Below are 22,359 nucleotides of genomic sequence, written 5' to 3' on the forward strand. Positions count from 1 at the left end.
GAAAATGATTTCTGGCTGGCTACAACAGTGGGTGTAGACACTGTAAAAGTCACTACATGTAGTTTCCATGTAAGCACGGATGGGGAGACACCGCGCGAAAACTACCTAGCATCCATTTTACCATCCATTTTATCATTTAAGTGTGAGTAGAAAAAACATAGCCATGATAACTGCCAAGGATACCCCAACACACCCTATTAGTTACTGTAAATGCAGAAATGTTTGTGGTGGATTAATGTTCGCGGTTTTCGCGGTGACCACTTTGCCGCAAACTTCAAACCACCGCAAACGTTTTTCTATTATGGTATTAGATTGCAGTCTATGGTTTTACCGCGAACTTAAAACCACCGCGAAAAGTCCCTTTTCCTGCTACCACGAAATCAAATCCCCGCGAACTTCAATGCATTTACAGTATTTCAATAGAAAAAGCTACAACAACCTGTGCATAGAAACCTTGACTGAGGTTGTCTTTCACTAGAACTAGAAAGACATCAAAATTTCCACTTAACATGCATTCGCATAATTCCACCAGGTGCCATTATACCGCCATCTCAAAAAACGTTGTTATAGAGGCCTTCTCAAGATTGTCTTCAACACTTAAATATCAGAATTGTTTAACATTTAGGATATCTAACATTCAGTGTTCAAGACAATCTTGGGAAGACCTCCATACTAACGTCTTTTTGAGGTGGCGGTATTATGGCACCTGGTGGAATAATGATAGTCGATGTTACATGTGGGTGGGAGAAACATGCCAAGAAAAATATTATACCATGGATCAACCAACAAGTTATTATTTCATGATAAGATCCTTCCAGAACCCTTGTCTGAGGATGTCGTTTACTACTACAATATAAAATTTCTATGTAAGTGTGAGCAGGGCATGAAATACTGGGTGCATGTGCACCAAGGTGTACCCAAAATTGGAGCTGTGCACCCAATTATTTTCTGTGGGTGCACAGGGTGCACCCAAATATTTTCTTTGGTTTATGTATGTAAAGATATCAAAGTATACTAGTATACATCATATTCTTGACATTTGAGTGTTAGAAGGATAATAAAAATGTCTGTCATGGTACTTGTTTAAGAATTTGATAGCTAATTAAGTTCTGCTATTAGATTATTACTTAAATTTAAGTGGTGCACCCAAAATTTTTTTGGTGCACCCAATTTTTTTAGATGGGTGCACCAGTGCATCTAATCCCAAAAATGAATTTCAAGCCCTGGTGTGTATATAGGCGAGGAAGGTATAGCACATAAAATACGAACTTCAAGAATCCACCCATTTTTATTATTTCACAAGACACAATGAACCCGCTTTCGTTGAGAAACACTGTGTGAGAATGTCTTCTTCCTCTATATCTACAAAGACAATGAAATCTCCAAGTACGTGTTTGTGTAAGTGTGTGTGGGTGGGTGAAACATAGCACGAAAACTGCCAAGAATCCACCCACACATATCATTTTACTAGGAAAAGTCACTATGACCTGCGTTGGTCGACAAAAAGAGTCTACAGATGTCATTAGAATGCCTTTTGTGTTGACATTCTGTGCCTTGTGTCCCCAAGAGGATTGTTGAGTGCGGCAGCTGACGCAAGTTGACGTGTGTTGGTACAATGGAAGCTAGGTGCATAGAGCTGACGTGTGAATTGAGATTTACATGGCTGCTATTCAACACCACCCCCCATTTGTCCTACATACAGAAACACTGTCAAGGACGTCTTCCTCTATGACGATAAAGATGCTATCTCCTTGCATGTGTGGGTGGGGAAGGCAATTACAGCATGAAACCTTATGTGAGGATGTCTTCTTTTACTTCAACTACAAAGACAGCGAAATTTCCGGTTAAGTTTGGGTCGCAGAAACGTAGTAAGAAAACTGCCACAGATCCACCCACGCATCTCATTACATTACTAAGAAAAGTCACGATGACCCGCTTTAGTAACAAACAAAAAAAAACTGTTGGAAGATGTCTTCTACTACGACTGTGTAGACACTGTAAAAGTCACTGTAGTTTCAATGTAAGCATGGATGGAGAGACACAACATGAAAACTACCTAGCATCCATTTTACCATGTATTACATTTCATTACGTTACTAAGAAAAGTGATTATGCCCTGCACCTAGAAACATTGTCTATGCTTTCTTTGAGAAACACTGTCAAGGAGGTCTTCTGCTATCATGACAATTTCTATGCAAGTGTGGGTGGGGAAGGCATAGCATGGATACCTTTTGTAAGGAAGTCTTCTTGCACACAACAAGGACAGACAACGAAATTTCCCGTTAAGTGTGGGTGGCAGAAACGTAGTAGGAAAACTGCCAAGATTCCACCCACACAATCCATGGAAAAGTCGCGATGACCTGCATTGTTTGACAAACATAGCCTACGGATGTCATTTGAATGCCTTTTGTGTTGACATTCTGCACCTTGTGTCTCCAAGAGGATTGTTGAGTGCGGTAGCTGACGCAAGTTGACGTATGTTGGTACAATGGAAGCTAGGTGCATAGAGCTAACATGTGAAGCGAGGTTCACATGAATGCTATTCAGAACAACCCTCCAACTTGTCTTACATGCAAAGGACTGCAGTACATGTGTTAGGTAAATCACATGGATTATTTTCAGTTACATCATTATAGATTAATACACTAGAACATAAAATATCTACAAAAAACAATATCTTGATACTTTGCCATATTACATTACAAATCATGGTAAAGCATAGTATTCTCATACACTTAAAAACTACAGGATGCATAAAATATAAATTGTGTAAAGGTATGGATGTAAAAAATATTGTTCAGCACCAGGGACAGGGGTGGTTGTGTGAATGTTGCTCAGCACCAAGGACAGGGATATTCAAGTGTTGTTCAACATGAATGTGTGGATGTGTGAATGGTGTTCAGCACCAGGGACAGGGATGGTTGTGTGAAAGGTGTTCAGCACCAGGGACAGGGATGGGTGTGTGGATGTTGTTCAGCACCAGGGGCAGGGATGGATGTTTGAATATTGTTCAGCACCAGGGACAGGGATGGTTGTGTGAATGGTGTTAAACACCAGGGACAGGGATGGATGTATGAATGTTGTTCAGCACCAGGGACAGGGATGGGTGTGTGAATGTTGTTCAGCACCAGGGACAGGGATGGTTGTGGGAATGTTGTTCAGCACCAGGGACAGGGATGGGTGTGTGAATGGTGTTCAGCACCAGGGACAGGGATGGTTGTGTGAATGTTGTTCAGCACCAGGGACAGGGATGGTTGTGGGAATGTTGTTCAGCACCAGGGACAGGGATGGGTGTGTGAATGGTGTTCAGCACCAGGGACAGGGATGGTTGTGTGCATGGTGTTCAGCACCAGGGACAGGGATAGGTGTGTGAATGTTGTTCAGCACCAGGGACAGGGATGGATGTGTGAATGGTGTTCAGCACCAGGACAGGGATGTTTGACAGTGTTGTTCAACACATGTATAGGAAATCTTTAGTATCACAACAAATGTTTCGTAAGGTTTATTAACTACTTACAGTACATATAGACAGACATATATGAATATCTAGAAATATGAATAAGTCAACATATTGAGTCTAAGGTGCCATTTATACTATTGGTTCTATGGTATAAACATTCTTTCATATATTTGCCCGTTTGATCACAGTAAGGGTTATCGCCTCCCAGACTGTAGTTGAATCTATCTACTGATCGAAAAGTAGCAAATTCTATCGAGCAAGCAGACGACGGAAAGAAATGTGAACAGCTTTGTGCGTTTATCATTATATCGTGAACAATCCATAAGAAAATGGCGTTCACATAGCATGTGAAGCAAGGGTCACCCATTGTGCTATTCAACACAACATGTTGAACGGAAAGTAGCAAATTATTTTGAGCAAGCGGACAAGGGAAAGAAATGTGAACAGCTTTGTGCGTGTATGATTATATCGTGAACAATCCATAACAAAGTGACGTTCATACAACATGTGAAGTCAGGGCACACAGCTTCCAAGATGGCAAACAGAGTCTAAAGATATCATTTGAATGCTTTTTGTGTTGACTTTCTGTACCTTGTGTCCCCAAGAGGATTGTTGAGTGCGGTAGCTGACGCAAGTTGACGTGTGTTTCTGCAATGGAAGCTAGGTGCATAGAGCTGACGTGTGAATTGAGGTTCACATGGGTGCTATTCAACACAACCTTCCAATTTGTCCTTAACGTACAAAAACCAGCAGTATATGTGTTTGATAAGTCACATGGATTATTTACGGTTTGGGTATACAGTCAAAGCTGTATTAGTTGCCACTTTTGCATTGCGGCCACCTGGCCATTGACGTCACTTGTTGTTGGATCCTTTGGATTTTTCCAATTGACCCTATCATTAAGAAATAGTCTGTAGCGGCCACCTGTCCAACGCAACCACAGCCACATGATTTCTGGTTCCATAGATACAGAAACACTGCCTATTGCGACCATACTGCGGGGGTCTTAGATGGCTTAACGAATTTCAGAGATAAAGAACGAATTTTCTTCCATTTTGTGCATTTTGTTGTCTTCTAAGTCATACTTTACACAATATGTAAATTATCAAAAATCACTAAAATAAAAAAAACAGTGCCGCAGTGAATGAACCCAGCAGTGCTGCACCGGTGCCACAAGTGCAGTGAGAGTCCACCTTAATCGACTGAATGTACTTACAGTGTTGGAGAGGTGAGTTAAGGCCTTGATGTGCAGCAACTCTTCGTAAATGATCTCCAATTCGTCAACTGATCGCTCGTGAGGCCTGCCAAAAAACAAAACAAACAAAAAACACACATGTTCAAAATGAAAGCTCATCTGTATTGCTACAAAACATGTTGCAAAGCTGCAACCCAAAAAATCCTGGGAATTCGTAAAAATTGAAACATGGTCTTTTGGCAGACTGAAAGACAAAAAAATGATAGCATCAGGGTTCTAGCTAGGATCACCACACTATAATTTGCAAAGACCAACTAAATGAGGACCATTACCAGGGATCGAAATACTTTTTTTATTGCTACATGCAAAATTGCAAGTTTGCAAAAATTTTACGTGCAATTTAAAATAATTACATGCAAAATACAACTAGTCTATACTGCAATGTTCTAGCCACCATCCATCATTCTGTTCTTTGGTGGAATGTTGCTGCTCTGGATGGATAAGAATTTTGCCCATTCTGTCACTGTTGATGGACTGACATTGACACATGAAAATATAGACAGAACTGCAAATTTTGGAAAGATATCCACATAATCGGCATGTTAGTTTGCAGCAAAGCCGAAGTTGATTGTTTATAACACCTACTGACAACCGGTGACGATCCCCGTCAGACAAAAGCATCGTGGCCTCAGTATTTTTAATACCTGCTCCTGCCATGTATTTTCAACATGCAAGATTGCAACTTCAGAAAATTTGTACATGCAAATCTCAAAAATTATGTGCAAATTGCAAGTTAAGTATGTCTATTTCGAACCCTGATTACACTAATTTTGAACTTGCTAGTATTTACTTGAGCACCAATGTATGATTCAATATAAAAAATGATGATATGACACTGCAAACTGGCTAAAAATTCCTTCAAATTAAAACTATTATTTTGGTGAGAATCAAGTCCCGTCATGGGTACCTTTACAATACCAACTTGTTAACCTTACATTTTTAAAATGTCCTCACTGTGTAAGGGAAAAAAAACCTTCTTGGTCGCTTTGCTACATTGGAATCACTATTACCCTAAAATAAAATCCTGACTAGAGCCCTGAAACCTGATGTTCTAAGCAATTTTTGACGTGTCATATTTCACTCATAGTTTGCGGAGGGCTCATGCGCATCATGATGTCTGGTCTGATCTGTGACACTATCCCCCCAATCGGTTGCTTTGTTACCTTTCCATCACCATTACCCTAAAGGAAAATCCTGACTAGAACCCTGAAACCTGAGGTTCTAAGAAATATTTCACTCACAGTTTGCAGAGGATCATGCAGATCATGGCATCTGGCCCAATCTGCGACAACATAACCAGTGTATCCCCCCTCTAAACTATCCCCCAATTGGTCGCTTTGCTATCTTGCAATCTTTATTATCCTAACAGCCGGGAATGTCCTTAAATCTGAGGACCTTCCAGAGATTTTTTTGTAGCCAATCAGAGAGCGCCCCTTGACATGACGTCATTTTCCCGCGGACGCTAGGCTCTAGCACTTTTCCATTCATTTTCCCGCTCATTTCTGATATTTCTGGCTTCTACGCCTGCGTTAAGTCCAGTTCAAAGGTTAAATCACGTCATATCCGCCTTAGGAACATTCTAGAACACAAAGGAAGCCTGATTGTACGCGTTACTTGCTGCACGAACCCGTCAGAAAGCGTGCTTCTCGACCGAAATGGCAGATAAATCTCCAGGTAAGGTTGAAATTTACACATTTTTCAGTGTTTTTAGACGGGTCTTAGAGAGTAATTTTGCAGAATTTGCCGTAATTCAACTAGATTTCTTTGTTGTTTATAATGCCGAGATTCGATAACGCCATTTTGTTTTTCAATGTATCGCCATGCGGAGGCGGGTCGTGATTTTTATATGGAGATGTTTCGTACCTGGGAGCGTCCGGCCACTATGTTTCTGTATGGGTATTTACACAATTCCGGCTAGTTTTTGTCGGAGAAAATTCGTTTTACTTGCAGTACGCGGCATTATTTTTAAAACCGAATCGTCGTCCCAGATAGCTTGTAACCCAGACCATAGTTCCACATTATTTGTTTTCATTTTTACTTTTAAAAAATGGGCGGTCGGGATTTTGAAAGTTGCGTGGTTGGGATTTCGTCGAGTTTAGCGAGAAGTGGGGAGGGGGGGCGTCGATCGATAGTAGTATGTTTGATCGTTGATTTTCAGATATCTTGAGGTGTTTATCAGAAATATGGACCGAGGGCCATAAATTTCTGGGAAAATTATGGGCTTATGCAGCAGTCCTTTTTGACTGTGTGAACATGTTCTATGTATTATAGCTATTTCACAATTAGGTGTACCCATTTTTTTTCTGACATGTTGGTAGCAAAATTAGTTGATAACTGTTTTAGACTTGCATTTGCCCAAAGCTGGTACAAAAAGAAAATGTAATAAAAATAATTTTGTAAATCAGTCAACAATACACCAATAGCATAATTTGAGTTAGATTTTCAGATATATGTACTTGCAGTTTTATTAAGATTGTTGATTATCATATCATTCATATGACATATATTGATATACATCATAACATTTTGTGTACTGGCATCTTCTTTCCAAGAAACAATAGGTTTGCAATGACTATGTACAATTTGTTGGTTCAACTCTATGTGCAAAATAAGAATCCAATCTTATCATTTTTACTGGTTGCAGGTTAAAAATAGCGGGCGACCTTATTGAGGGATTCTCAAGAAATTACAAGTTGTATCAACATTGCACGGATGACCGGGAGTGTGTGCTGCACTGCAACAGCTGCTACAAGTGTTGCTACAAGTGATGTTTCTTCACTGTAGTATTTTGTTTTGGTTTGTATAGTATTTGGATTTGTAATGTAGGTACATTATCATGAAATGACACATTGATTAATATACTTACCTTGCTTGGTAGTTGATACCATCTTCAGCGAATGAGAAGACTAGTACTGGCTGAGGAATCCCGGTCTCCAATCTAGCTTAAATATGATGTACTTCATGTTCGATTCTCACACTGCTATGAGAAAGTCTACATTTGAAGTTGTTTATAGTGTTTTATTTGTCTTCTGTGATAGGGAATTATGCATCAATAAAATGTTCTTTGGGACAAGAGTACAAAGGCTTTGGTAAACAGGACATACTGACATAATTATTTTTCTTATTAGATATATATGATGTGGAAGAATAAAGCAGCAAAGCACAAATATAATGTGGTAGTATAAACAACTATGTCTAGTCTAGTGTTACCACAGTGTACAGAAAAGCAGAATTGGAGAGTCACTAATTCAAAAGGACGAATACTTTATTAGACTAACTCAGAGACAGAGTGGTTGTATACTGTATCATGTACAATGTAGTCAACATGTTAAAATGTATGTTAAACTGTGTATTAGTTTGGTAGGTTAAATCAATCTTTGTACTGTGACATGTAAGATTTCTTTGCTTGGCATGTCTGAAGAAAAAATGCGGCTGCCTACTCTCAAACTTTTCGGATGGTAAAATCATGTATAAAATAAAACATTCTGTTTTAATTTGTCTTTAGTAATGTATACATGTACGCCTCAACATTTGTGAATGAATAAATGAATGAATTTTATTGCTCAACAATCGTACAGGGTACAATGTATGGCAACCAATAACAACTAAGTACTGTAATTGTTTGTGTGTGTAGTGCGATAAAGCTTGGCTTGTTCTTAGGACCAGCTTATCTTGCATTGTTCTCACCTGCATCTGGCCACAACTTGACTCTATTATACTGATGGTATTTTGATGTATAATTGCAATGTTGACATTTCTACCCTGCTATGGGAAACAAAGGTACACTTACCTTTCTCAAACAATGCTAAAAACGACGATAGAAGCAGATTTTATTTATTCTAGTTTTGATGTGATTGCAATCATATTGGTATCTCTACAGTCCTCTTATCTTAAATATGTTAGAGACTGTCACTGATTCTAAGATACTGACTTATTTAGCTAAACAAGCAAAACATAGACTTGTAAGTGTGTTCAGAGGTATGAGAGCAGAAAATGGGATATGGCTTCTGGAATTAAATATACTGATTGGGTACATAGTTTACAGAAACTAAACAATTGGTTGTGCACCCATCTGTAGGCCAACTGGACAAATTTGGTACAAAGAAATTTTGACTAGAAAGGTATTTTGTTGTACACCAAGTCCTTATACTATAGTGTAAATGTATGAAGTATCGAAAACAAATAAGCTCTCTTTTTTTATTGTAATTTTTCATCGCTTAATGCTGAAAATAAATTGACTAAGGATGTATTACTTACCTTAAAGACCTCTGAAACTAAAAGTTCCACCATTTTTTGACGTAAACCTGTAACATTTCGCTCTTCGGTTCTGTGGTTACCCAATATGTATCTGTCTTACCTTGGGTAGAACGTGTAGAGAGCCCCACCGTTTACTGGGTGGGTCCAAGGAGGTTGAAAAAGGTCCTATCGGCCTTGATTGAAACATGACGGCGGCCTCGTAACATGCGGGCAGTGCCGATTCTCTGGGACCGCACAATACTTCGTGGATACGATCTATTTCTGTGATGATTCGTAAAAGTCCGACGGTTTCTTCAGTCATCACAAATAGGTAAGTATTACGAGAGAGATACTGCTAAGAAGTTGCAGTCAAGCGCCGGAGGTGCCGAGGCATGGAGGTGAGTGAACGTCGTGAAAAAACAAACAAAGCTACAAAGAAATTTATTCTTTTTCATGACTTGTGTCTAGAATACTCCGCTCTCGATATCTATAGTTACCCAACAAAAATGTCTGGTAGAACCCGGGGCCCGGCGAGCGGCATTGTTGTAAGAAAAGAGTGAGGGCCCGTCAGCCTTTACGGAGAGATCTAATGCTATGATATTATGAAACGCTCGATTCTTTCACACCTCTGACATAAGTAGTTGTGTACTATGAGGGATTGGACTGAGAAGGTTGGTTTCCATCGCCGGGGGTGAGTGTGGTGTGCATTATACATGCATGAGAGTGACTGAGTGAACGTCGCACTTGAGTATGTGTTCGTGATATTTCTCGTAACATATATTGTTTACAAACATGATTCAACCAGCTGGTGAAAGATGTATCATAACGAAATAGAAGCAAATGTCACTGTAAACGTTTATGAGCGTAAAGGGTTTCCAATGCCTGCCAAAAGTGGAAAACACGCGAGGTAAACTGAAGCCAGGCAGTTCGCGGACTTTCCGGCGCCATCTTGTTTTTGGGGTCAAACATTTGGGGTCACAGGGCTGGGTGCTCTCTGATTGGTCAGGAGCAAATGAGAAGAGGTCCCCAGATTTAAGGACATTCCCGGCTGCCTAAAGTAAAACCCTGACTAGAACACTGAAACCTGAGATTTTTGACATGTTAAGCCAGTTCACCTTTATCTGTGGGGTAACCTAAATCTGTTGTTTTTCAAAACAGCACATTTAGCGATATACAGTCGACGGACCTTTCAAAATATAGCAGTTTGAACCCACATTTTGTCAGCATGATAGCCATCAATACCCTGCTTTTGAAAACCAGGAATATAGTTTACCCCGCAGATAAAGGTGAACTAGCGTTAATTTTTCACTCACAGTTTGCGGAGGATCATGCGCATCATGGCGTCAGGGCCGATCTGTGACAGCATCACCAGTGTGTCCTGTAGCTCTTCCTCACATTCTTTCTTCTCTGCTGTGGACGGCATGCTGCCCATGCCCGTGTCGTCGTCACGGAAACGGTAGAACAGGTACTTGTCCTTGAACTGGTGCTCCTGGCACACTGCGAAGAGGGAAGGGAGAGAGTTCACGGTCGGGCGCTTGAAGATCGGGACGAACCCCGGCACTCGTAAACAGCAACCTGCCTCTCGGAACCCGGATGCCATTTTTTTTAGGTAGCATATGGCTTACAACGTCTTTGAAACAAAAAGCTGCAAGAAGATATCCTTTTCGATTTACACTTTTGGACAAACTACATCTCTGCCTCCCATAAAATTGGTGCCATTTCTTAAAGGAATTATAACTTAAGTAAATCTGGAACCGTAAGAAACAGGCTTTTTTTTGCCTCTCATCATCTGCACTGCCCGTCTCATCATGTCTCGTCCCAAGTGAATTTGCGATAAATCTTGTGATCAATCCAGAATTTCCGTCTGGCTGACTCCTGTTACCCAACTACTGGAAAATCAAGCTAAGTACCATGAGTGCTCAGGGGATCCGATGTCACCTTTCATGTGACCATTAACTGAATCTGGGACAGGCCGTTGGTATTAAGACAGAAAGGGTAAGACAGGGCTTGAAATAGTCTTCTTTTTTTTCTATTCGTCCTTCAATAATGCTAACTGAAAGAACCCTCTTTCTTCCAGTATTTCAAGTCTTATTGTTGGGCATATATGATCAAATTTTATACTAACAGTTCAAATGAAGAAAAGGTAAGACGGCGCTGTAAATGTCTTCTTTTCTTCTGTTTGTCCTTTAATATTGCAAGCTAAAAAGAACCTTTAATGTTGAGGATACACTGCAAAATGCCATGCTAACAGTTTAAGCGATGAAAGGGAAAGACAGGGCTTAAATTATTATTTTTTCTGTTTGTCCTTCAATATTGCAAGCTTAACATTAGCATTATAAGTCAGAATGTTGAAATGTTGAAAAATCTTACTTGCCTGATCGGGCAAGTGGGGTAGGACATGCACTTGCCCAATCATCACTTTCACTTGGCCTGGACAACAGGGCTAGTGGACTTTTCCAACCCTGTACACCAGTGTATTTATTCTCAAAAACCGCCAAACCGTGTGAGCTTACATGGCAGAAACCTCAGGTCTAAACACCAGATCACACAATTCCACTGTAGAACTGCTAGGTACAGAAAGACTACACTGCCGTACCTTGTCGACTTGCTAAACAGTTCATAGTGCTAGAGGTATAAATAAGCTTTGGATGTATACACAGTTATTTTAAAGATGATTATTGTTATGTTTTATAATGTTTGGAATTGTGCACCTCTATTGCTTTTCATTTTAATTGTAACATGTGTAAAGCATACTGCAATTCAGCCGAAGAAATGAAGGCTGCCATTGTATGTTATTGTTTGTCGCTCGATGCGAAATAAAACCATTCATAAATATAAATATAAATAAATTTTGAGCCCTGCAGGCATACAAGTCAAAATGTCATGCAAACAGGTCAAAGGAAGGTACCCGTTGACACAAGAAGATTAACCTTTCCTACTGACGTTTTTCTTTCCCCTCTCAAATGTCTTTTCTTCCGATCCACAAGGACACAGGTCTACAGTGGCAAATGTCACAGACTGGCTAAGCCATCAGGGTCTAGAATTTATAGTTTGGGATCAGCCGCGTACCAGAATTTAGGGATGTCCTCTCAGATGGGACATAAAGCTGGTACCATCTTTTCAAAATGTCAACTTGGGGTGGGTAAGGCCACACCAATTTGATTTGTTGGTTCTCGAATTTCCCGACCCATTTTTTTCCGATTTGCAAAAAAAAAATTTGTCCCAAGAAAAATAATATAGGTTTGCTATTGCAGACCTTTAAAAAACCCCATTCCAGGGGCACATATTGCTGATAAACCAATCAGAGGGCTTATTTGCAGCCACATGATAAGAACAACAGTGGTATAAAATCAAAGGAAGAGATTCATTGGACAAATCATGCCATGAAAAACTGAAAATTTGACTACTTTACCTTGTTTTTTTGTGTTAAATAAGTTCACCACAGACTTTTTGCAATTCTTTTTTCGACCGCCCGCCCCAATATTTTTCTGAAAAAATCCGAGAACCAAGAAATTAAATTGGGGTGGGTAATGGTACACAAAATTCAGGTACAGGTACGATCCAGGTCCAGAGGATCAGGTCCAGTTCCAGGTCTGGACCTGTTTGTATGTGAAAACTTGTGAATGGGCTATACTCAAACCAATGGTCCAATGTTTGCAATGTACATATTATGTTTTGCAATGTACATATTATGTTTTGTATGTATGTAATGTTGTGCGTGTATTAATGTATTTTATGTAGACCACTGGAAGAATAGCTGGCAACATAATGTTGTAATAGCTAAAAGTGGATCTGAATAAAGTCAATGTCCATTTCGCTTCAAAGGAATCTGTTTGAAGGAGTATCCAACCTCTACTGGCATTTTAAAATCCAATCTTTGTTTAAACAACACAAATTTAGACCAAGTTATGCTGTAGAAACCAGTACCCACCCCTTATGTCAACCCTAAAAGACCTGATTGACTTGCTCACACCAGGAAGCTAAGGACCCCTACTCTTTTTGATAAGTGTGGTGGGTTCTTTAACGTGCTTGGGGTATTGGTCTCCTCAAACACAGGACCTCCATGTCAGGCCCTATCCTAGGGACAGCCCTGGACAAAGCTTAATACTCATTTTCACCTGAGTGAAGTGAGGAATTTGTGTGAAGTACCTTTCCCAGGGGCACAATGTTGGAGCATGCAAGGGGATTCTAACCCAGGACCTCAGGGTTTCTGTGCCAACCACCCTATCATTTCATCATGATACAACTGAATATGTTGCACCGAAGAGCAGTTACACCAGCTATACCAGTATACAGTTCCAAGCATCCCTTGAACGTAATCCTTGAATGTGGGCATCAGGTATGCCATCACAGGTCACAATGGATTCTTCTTCACTCAGCATCCCTACCCAATACAAAATGTACTGTCCCTCACCGTGTGAGATGACCCCTTCCTCCAACAGTGCCTGCCACATCCCCACAGCCTGCATCCTGGTGTGCACCAGCGCGCTCTGGTCCATCAACCAGTCCACCATCTCAGAACCAACCATGCATCTCCTGTAACAAGCCAAAACACATCATCAACATCATCGATGACATCATCATCTGCATCATCACCAGTGCACTCTGGTCCATCAGCCAGTCCAGCATCTCCTGTAACCAATCATTACACATCATCATCATCATCTGCATCATCATCATCACCACACTCATTTTCATCATCTTCATTGTTATCAACATCATCATCATCCTTGCATCATCATATTCATTATCATCATTACCATTATATTCACTATCATCCAATCACCATCATACATGTAATCATCATCATTATTGAAAGGCAACATTTTTGAAAAAATGCAGAATGTTTCCCTGATAGCCTTTCGTCAAGCTACTCGCACACAATACTGTATCATTAGGCTCGCCCTACAGTATTGTGAGTGAGTAAATTGCTATGTCAAACCTGTAATTGTTTGTAAATATATACAGCTAATGTTTGTTTGTTTGTTTCAACCGTTATTTATTCATGAGAAGCTCAAACCAGCCTGCAAGTCTGCTTTTCATATGCTAACAGCCTTCCCGTAGAAGAAAGTGAGACAACCGCAACCAGTTTCCCTTTTAGCTAATTTGACAATGGTAAAATGATAGCTATTCGCGAGTATGTGTGAATTAGAATCCTACAAAGATGTGATACGCCTTCAGTTGCACCTCACTGCTTCAAGGATTTTGAATTTGAAATTCACAATATTTTTAAGTTCACTGCTTTGGTTTCAGTTATGCTTGATTCACACGTAAGTTTGACTTATGATATTTTAGATCATTTTCCATTAGTCTAGCTGAAACAACTGTATAAATTTAGTTGTTTTTATTCCTTTTCATCCATTAGACCACTTGTGGTCATTTGTGCATTTAGCCTACGTGCATCAACATGCCATAAAGATTATTAGTAAATGTTATTTTGATTTTCTGTAATTCTCTATCATTTTAAAATAACCCCACCCTGTCCTCAGCAACCATTTCTACACAGATCCAGGAGTGGCTGTACTGCAGTACGTCATGCAATCTCTTGATAAAAAAGTAAATATCCCCCAGGCAAATTTTTCGACTAAGGATAAGTAACCCCCCATCGATGCGTCAATGCTATCCTTTAATATGATACTCTACTCTCGCTTGCTTAGCGTCTTTAACACCGGTAGATGACCTGTTATGGTAGTGTTTCTTCCTGCCAGATTAGCGAACGCTCGGTGAGTAAAACCCTGTCTTACCTGTAAGTGCGCAGGTGGTATTTTCGGTCCCGAACCATCTGCGGCACCTTGGCGAGAATCACCGTTCTCACGACGCGGCCGGCGTGGGCCAGCTTCTCCGAAGGGGTCTGGAGCAAAAACACGAAGAAAAAAAGCCGTTAATGAACATACCTTTTTTACTGTACATCTATGCCTGGAAAGACTAAGTATGATTTAACAAACATATAAAAAACATACTCAAACTCATACAGAAAAGTATAAGACAACAATGCAAAAGCACCCTGGTTCACACAGTATTAGGGGCTGAATATTGTCAGTTTTTTTTATACCTACAGAATCAGTATTACATGGCATTCAGAAATTTTAACGACAGTTTGTAAAATCTTAGCAAACAAAAATAACATGTCTGCGACATATAAGACACAGGTTTGACATGCTTGTAACATGTACATTTGTACAATCATGGCTAATTCAGCTAATTAAAAGCAATCAAGTACAAGAACATAAGAGGTGAACCATTCCTTTTTTGAAGAAAAAAAGGATGACTTCAGGGCCAAGCATGCTTAATGCACACCATAATTATGAGAGTTGGTGTAACAACAGTTATAGAGGAATATGTCAAAGAGAAGGAACCACACTTGCTAGCTACAGGCTAATCCCTACTCTTACTATGTAACAGCTGCAAAATAATGGGACCAAACGAAAATGAACTTCTTCTGTTAAACAGTCTACAGCCTGGATACAGTGCAAATTGTGCAAACTGCTCAGAAAGGAAGAAATAAAGAAAGATCGATTAAAAGCTGGTTTCACACAGAGTCTACGACAGAGATACAAGAGGTTCTGTCCATAAAAACCAAGCGTAGGGTGGCAAAAATGTAAAAAAAAAGGTCATTTTGAATTCTCAAATTTGTTTGGGCCTATGCCTAAACTTCTAAAGTAAGTCTGTGATGGACATTACTCGTGGCTATGGCAATGGACATTCTTCAAAAGGACAGATTTTCAATGACCAAAATAGACCCTTTTCAATGCTCTATAACTGATAAATGTTTTATTCCCTTTCCATCAATAAGATGTCATCAATACAATTGATTAAAAAAAATACTTCCATCACACAAATTTTTAAAAATCAAATTTTTGGTCACTTTTGCTAAAATTGTTTTTACAAATGGATATTGGCCCTAACACCACAAAAAAAAATATGAAAAAAAATTCAAGATTTTCACAAATTTTGCTCGGTTTTTCAAGACAGCTGCTCTAGTAGAAGTGGTGAGTAGAGATCTCACTATAGAGAATACCTAGAGATGGACTGTTGCCTAGGCACCGACCAATCATGGCAAGCGAGCTGCCATGTGACCGGCCCATTGCATGATGGGATCAACAACAACAACACCAGCTTACGGGCATGAGTGGCGTGGCGGGCGATCCCGTCTCTGGGCTCTCGTGGTGTTGGGGAGCGACACTTCCCTGGAAAAATGAGCAGAGTTGTACAGCAAATATTTTCATCGTGATTGATAAAGCTAGCACTGCTTTCCGTGAGACAGCATTAAACTAGAAAGGCCAGTACAGTCAAACCTGCCCAAGTCGACCACCCGGGGGACCGGAAAAAAACGGTCGATTTGGACAGGTGGTCGCTGAGAAGAGGTGGTCGCTCGGGCAGGTTTGACTGTATTTGCTTATGAGCAAATTCAGTGATTTTTAACCATCCTCCAACCTAACCCAAAAAAATTCAGGTGCACGGAAAAAAAATGTTGCATAGCTTCAAATGAATTTGATGTAGAATGTTAGTAAACCAAATTACAAACACTGCCTCTCTTTAAAGCTATGCAATTATATTAACCTAAAATGTTTCAGTTGATTTACTGTTTTTCTTCTAAAGTTAACTTTATGTCAAGAACAACTTCAGCACATACACAATGAACTGTGCTCATTACAGGCTAAAAGCATTCTTCGACCATGTAACAATGTGCAAATTGAACATGCAAAATCTTTAACACTAACAGCTGGCAATTATATCTAAACTCGGCACAAAAAGTTTGGAATATTAACTTTGGCTGATCATATTTCCGTTGTTTCTGCATCAATTTTAATGTGTTATATATCAATAGAAAGCGTGTGTGATTTCCTTTCATATGGTATCAAACTCCTTATGATTATGAATTCGTGAAAGCAGCACCAGGGCTACTTACGTCAGTGGGTCGCAAAAAAAAAGTGCCCAAATTTCAATTTTTGTGTTCAACTCTTTTTCGTCCCGCTGGTGTGGGTGCGGTGTCAAGGATTCAATCTATCCTTTGTTCACGTAATCTTTGGTATACAGAACATCCAAGTTTTCTTTTATCATTTGATAAGAGTATATGTGCCCTTTTGGCTGTTGGATGACCGAATTGAAGTGCGGATGTGGCAAGGAGAATGCCACGCTGACTGTCGCACGGATAGAGCATAACAGCGTGTAGCGCTTGGTGTGGTGTATGTATGGCTTCCACAGGAAAAACAAGGTTCACTATCATCCCAGACAAGACAACCTCAATACTGTGAGATACAGGCACACCATTCCCCATTCAGTCGCAATCTCTTGCCCCGTCAATATGGATTACACCGCCCGTCCACGCACACAGTCTGCAATGGCCCTTGCTCTGTGTGGACGGGCGTTGTAGTCTAACACTTGTAGAATTGCATTTGGTCCCCCACACACGCTGATGAGGTATGACATTGCTACTGCATGGAGAATAGTGTCCCTGTATCTCACAGCAGTGAGGTTGTCTTGTCTGGGATGAGGGTGAACCTTGTTTTCCTGTGCACGTGGCAGCCATACATACACCACACCATGACACTGCCTCCAACAAGCGCTACGCGCTGTTACGCTCTATCCGTGCGACAGTCTCCTTGCCGCCTCCACACCTCGATTCGGTCATCCAACAGCCAAAAGGGCACATATACTCTTATCAAATGATAAAAGAAAACTTGGATGTTCTGTATACCAAAGATTACGTGAACAAAGGATAGATTGAATCCTTGACACCGCACCCACACCAGCGGGACGAAAAAGAGTTGAACACAAAAATTGAAATTTGGGCACTTTTTTTTGTGACCCACTGACGTAAGTAGCCCTAGTGCTCGTTTCACGAATTCATAATCATAAGGAGTTTGATACCACATGAAAGGAAATCACACACGCTTTCTATTGATATATAAAACATTAAAATTGATGCAAAAACAACGGAACTATGATCAGCCAAAGTTGATATTCCAAACTTTTTGTGCCGAGTTTACATTTACAATGTAAGAATAACTTCAGCACATGTACAATGAACTCAAATACAAATACGCATTGAGCCTATTCGAATTTCTTGGCTGGTTTTGTGAATGACGATTGAAGGGCATTGTCATTGAAGGGCTAATAGCATAGGCTTGCTTATCAGAGGAGAACGGCATTAAAATTACGCTAGTAGGAAGGTACGTCGTGACAAAATTATGTCTACCTGAATAACTCGTCATAAAAATCTGCATCAGATGATTTGATGCCAATCATGTCACAAAGATCAGTGAGTTTTCTACTTCAGCTGACTGAAATGCCCCAAATATGTCAGAAACAGTTTCTACATTGTGCTCGCTGTGAAGTCTTTCATGCATAGTCAGTGCTCGAAATACCCACTTGCATACTTGCACAATCAACCTGTAGATACTGTACATAGTGTCTATCTTCACGACCAGTGGAAGGATAGCTCTAGTATGTGTGCTAAACTGGATCGTGATCATGGTCAAGGTCACTTTAGTCGTATGGTAGGTTTCTGACAGGGACTCAAGAGAAGTCTACTTTGAACAGTCATGTGTGTATAGTCACACACACACACACACATACACAGTCATACAGACATAACACACTACTCATGCAGAGAGACACACACACGCACACACACACAGACAAACACACATACACATGCACAGACATACACACACTACTCATGCACACAGAGCGACAAATAAAGACACACACATATACACGAAGACATACACAAATCAAGACATACACACGCACCAAACACACAGAGACACACGAACAGACAGACACAAGTAAAATAATTTTCCATACTTGTGAGGGTGACATCATGGCCGGGGGCGGACCTGCATCTGCCCGGATCCAAGGGTTCGCTTCTGAAAAACACACCAACAGGCAATCAGAGATAGCAGACTTCACCCCCTTGCCCTGGCATACTCCTTTGAGATCTGCACAGTCTTGCAGACAAACATAGCAGTGCTGAGGATTGTGTACTGAATGGCAATGTTGAATTCTGTATACTAATTAAGTCAAACCTGCTTAATAAGATCAGTCAGGGGGCCATCAAAATCTGGTCTATGTTTGTTTGTGAGTACTTACACCTGGTAAACCACATAATGGCATACCACACTAGGTTTGTACTGTATAGTACCAGGCTTACTCTTTTCAATAAGTGTGGTGGGTTCTTTTACCTCCATTCAACTTATTTGCACCTACAAGTAAGGTGAGGAAAGTCGCGTAAAGCTGCCTTTCCAAAGGGCAAAACATCAGTGGGAGATGTCAAGAGATTCCAACCCAGGACCTCTAAGGTCTGGACCATACACCCTGCCATGCTGACATCATAGTGCTGTATATATGGACAGGTGGTCACTATAGACAGGAGTATAGATAGGGCAGCCCTTAATACTGCATTTGACCTGTACTGTGACCCTGTGTGTGTGGCAAAGTAAAGTGCATGTCCATTAAAATAAACCCAGAGATCTTGTCTGTCCTGTTTGTTTTACCAAGCCTGCAAGGTCTCAGTTAGCCAGATGGTTCCGATCTACTTGGGTCAGCAAAATGTCACTGTCTGTTTCTAAAACTGGTGTGTATTAAAGAAATGAGGAGCGCTCTCTCTACATTTGGCCTTCACCTGTCTTGAAAATTCTAGTATACAGTCAAACCTGTATTAGGGGCCACCTCTTAAGAGGGGCCACCTGTCCATAGTGGCCACTTTTTGTCGGTCCCTTGGGTATTTTATGTACAAGTTGCCACCTCTATACAGAGGCCACCTGTCTATAGTGGCCAAATTTGTCCGGTCCTTTGAGTGGCCGCTATAGACAGGTTTGACTGTATAACCAAAAATTGTACTAAAAGTAGTAAAAGTGGGCAACAGGTAATAAAATCTGGTCTATGTTGGCTACAATTGTATGACCACCCCCAGAGGATGGAAGTAGAGAAGTGTCCCTAAAGATTTTACCACTATGACAAAAGAGGGAAAGATCCAACTTGGACTTAAGAAGATAAGAGGCACATGTGACCAAGGTCATTTGCCTAGAATAAACAACATACGTTTTGGACTAAGACTTTTCTAACCATACAGGACTAGCGAAACCCGAAGGTCCTTGGTTTGAATCCCCTGACACTCCACCGATGTTGTGCCTGTGGAAAAGGCACTATACTGTATACACGGCATTTTTCACTCCACCCAGGTGTAAAAATGGGTACCTGACTTCGTCTGAGGAGAGGGTTGGGCTCTTCCCTCCAATACCATGCCCTTCTTGCTCATGGAGGATAACCACTGCCCCTATGGCCTCAAAAGCATTATGGGACTCACCTTTTTCTTATAGAGTTTGAATTGACCTACAGTCAAACCTGCCCAAGACGACCACCCGGGGGACCGGAAAAAAACGGTCGATTTGGACAGGTGGTCGCTGAGAAGAGTATCATGCCCAATGCAAAATATGAATGGTTTCCGTTGTGTTAAATGGCAAATAGCAAGCACACTGCATGCACGAAAAGAAGCGTTTTATACTCAATATTTGTACACTAAGCGGCATTTTAGACAGTAGGGGAACTTTGATGCTGTCGGATACCATACAAACCTTTATGCGTCGCTGTGTTCTTGATCGCCGTATCTGAAATAACTACGGTGCACCTTTCGAATTCGATGCCCGGTACGTCCCGATAGCGTACTTACCCACGGGCTAATGTCTATTACAGTTGGACAAAAGCACTCACACAGATCTTTCTTAAAAAGGTATGAGCTACACAGATCTTTCTTCAAAAAGTATGAGGCTATATACGTTTCAGCATTCGTTCACTTTATAATGAATTGATTTAAAAAAATAAAAATTCTGTAACAACTAAATTCGGATTTTCTTACAACGAAATTTCCTCCCATATTACAGTAGACTGCCCCCATTGACCCACCCATTGACCGCCGCCATCTTTATGTATTCTAAACATAACATCGTAATGGCAGTCAATATCCGACGCAAACTGGCCGATTTCGGCACAAAATTGCGCTAGTTATCACCAGAAATCGATGAAAACTTCAATTTTGAAAATTATGCGGTCGTTATGGGTCCCAATTTGGGCCGGTCGCGGTCGCGTTGGCCAGGTGGTCGTTGAGAAAAGGTTGCTTAATGCTTACGTCAATGGGAAAAAAAATCGGGATCGAGAAAAATCGGTCGAAATGGCCAGGTGGTCGCTGAGAAGAGGTGGTCGCTCGGGCAGGTTTGACTGTATTTTCAATCTAGCAGTCTTAGGGTATACTGGTACTGTAACAACTATACCTCCCTTCATGTCAGAAAGAGCAAATTAAAAGAAAACACAACTTCAGCAAAAGTACCAAAAGGGCTGACTCTTTGAAGGACAACCATGGCTAATCCAAACACAAACATCATGATGTTTTCTTCTGATCTTTAGAACAACACCCTGCTAGGTTCTCTACATGGTTGCAAATGGCAATCCACTACCACCACAGTACAGCGAGGACCCCTACTGGGGGCACCTGGTACTGCTTAGAACTGTACCGCATCACCATGTGGAGTAAAATTGACAGGTGGCCTTTTTTCTGGGAGAAAATGAGATTTATAATGATAAAAGGTTCTTTATTGACATAGTGTTGTCTGACTGATATAGGGTACAGGTTATCGGCCATGACATTAGGCCATTATAGGTCAGGCTATGGGGCCTTGATAAGGAAGGGGTCATGTTGAGAGAATCTGGTTCCAGTTTGGAGGGTTTGAACTTTCAGAGACACTTGAAACTGTGATGGCACAGTGTCAGGCAATCCTTTGAATTCTGTTAAAGTTTTTAAGCACGAAAAGACAAATGTACAGCAACAGACCTGAAACAATAGAACCTTCACCATGGAAAATGACCTAGAACTTAATTACGTTATTTAGTAGAAGTCATTCAAAATCATATTTTCACAAAATAATAGGACCAGCGCATAATGGTAACTGTCCAAATGTTCTTGTTTGTGCCAGTATATACGTATAGTAACGTAAGGTTACCAGTTTACGGTCGATTTGTTAACAACTCAGTTTTACGGAAATCGCGCAGGCAGAAATGAAAAACTCTCATTTTGGAAGATATCTTAGTCGGTCTGCCTCAACTTCTGTGTGGTATAATATTTCTTCTGAGTTGGATTTATCGCCGTGCGAGCTGCTTCAATAAACAAGCCTGCAGCCAAAAATTCTTTCAGGGTGACCAATTTACGGTCAGTTGGGTGTTTCTCCCTGTGGTTATTTTTCTAAAGGTCATGTAATTGATCATTTCCCATAAAAAGTTCCCCAAGTAGTTCACTGAGATAACACGGTGGATGATTGTTTACATCGACGCCATGCCGTGCACTTTGCATCGCCGCTAAACGTACCGGTCGGTCATCTTTGCCCCAACAGAACGCCACTCCTAGCACCATACT

At 40.7% G+C, this 22,359-nt stretch overlaps 1 protein-coding gene and 1 long non-coding RNA gene across 2 annotated transcripts in view; one reads left to right on the forward strand and one right to left on the reverse strand.

Annotated features, from left to right (window-relative positions):
* The window catches only part of LOC118424000 (rap guanine nucleotide exchange factor 4-like), a 66,346-nt gene that overhangs the window by 38,352 nt on the left and 5,635 nt on the right, over positions 1-22,359 (reverse strand). The window contains exons 2-7 of the mRNA XM_035832381.1: positions 18,762-18,823; positions 16,073-16,138; positions 14,696-14,802; positions 13,366-13,487; positions 10,265-10,448; positions 4,677-4,761 (exon numbers count right to left, since the gene is read on the reverse strand). Coding sequence (XP_035688274.1) covers positions 4,677-4,761; positions 10,265-10,448; positions 13,366-13,487; positions 14,696-14,802; positions 16,073-16,138; positions 18,762-18,823 — 626 coding nt within the window. The remainder of the gene's footprint in view (positions 1-4,676; positions 4,762-10,264; positions 10,449-13,365; positions 13,488-14,695; positions 14,803-16,072; positions 16,139-18,761; positions 18,824-22,359) is intronic.
* On the forward strand, positions 6,266-8,274 carry LOC118424001. The gene is made up of 2 exons (XR_004832160.1): positions 6,266-6,389; positions 7,360-8,274. It is a non-coding gene; the product is annotated as an uncharacterized LOC118424001 (long non-coding RNA).

Source organism: Branchiostoma floridae, chromosome 10, assembly GCF_000003815.2.
Source record: "Branchiostoma floridae strain S238N-H82 chromosome 10, Bfl_VNyyK, whole genome shotgun sequence".
In the NCBI taxonomy this organism is placed as follows: Eukaryota; Metazoa; Chordata; class Leptocardii; order Amphioxiformes; family Branchiostomatidae; genus Branchiostoma; species Branchiostoma floridae.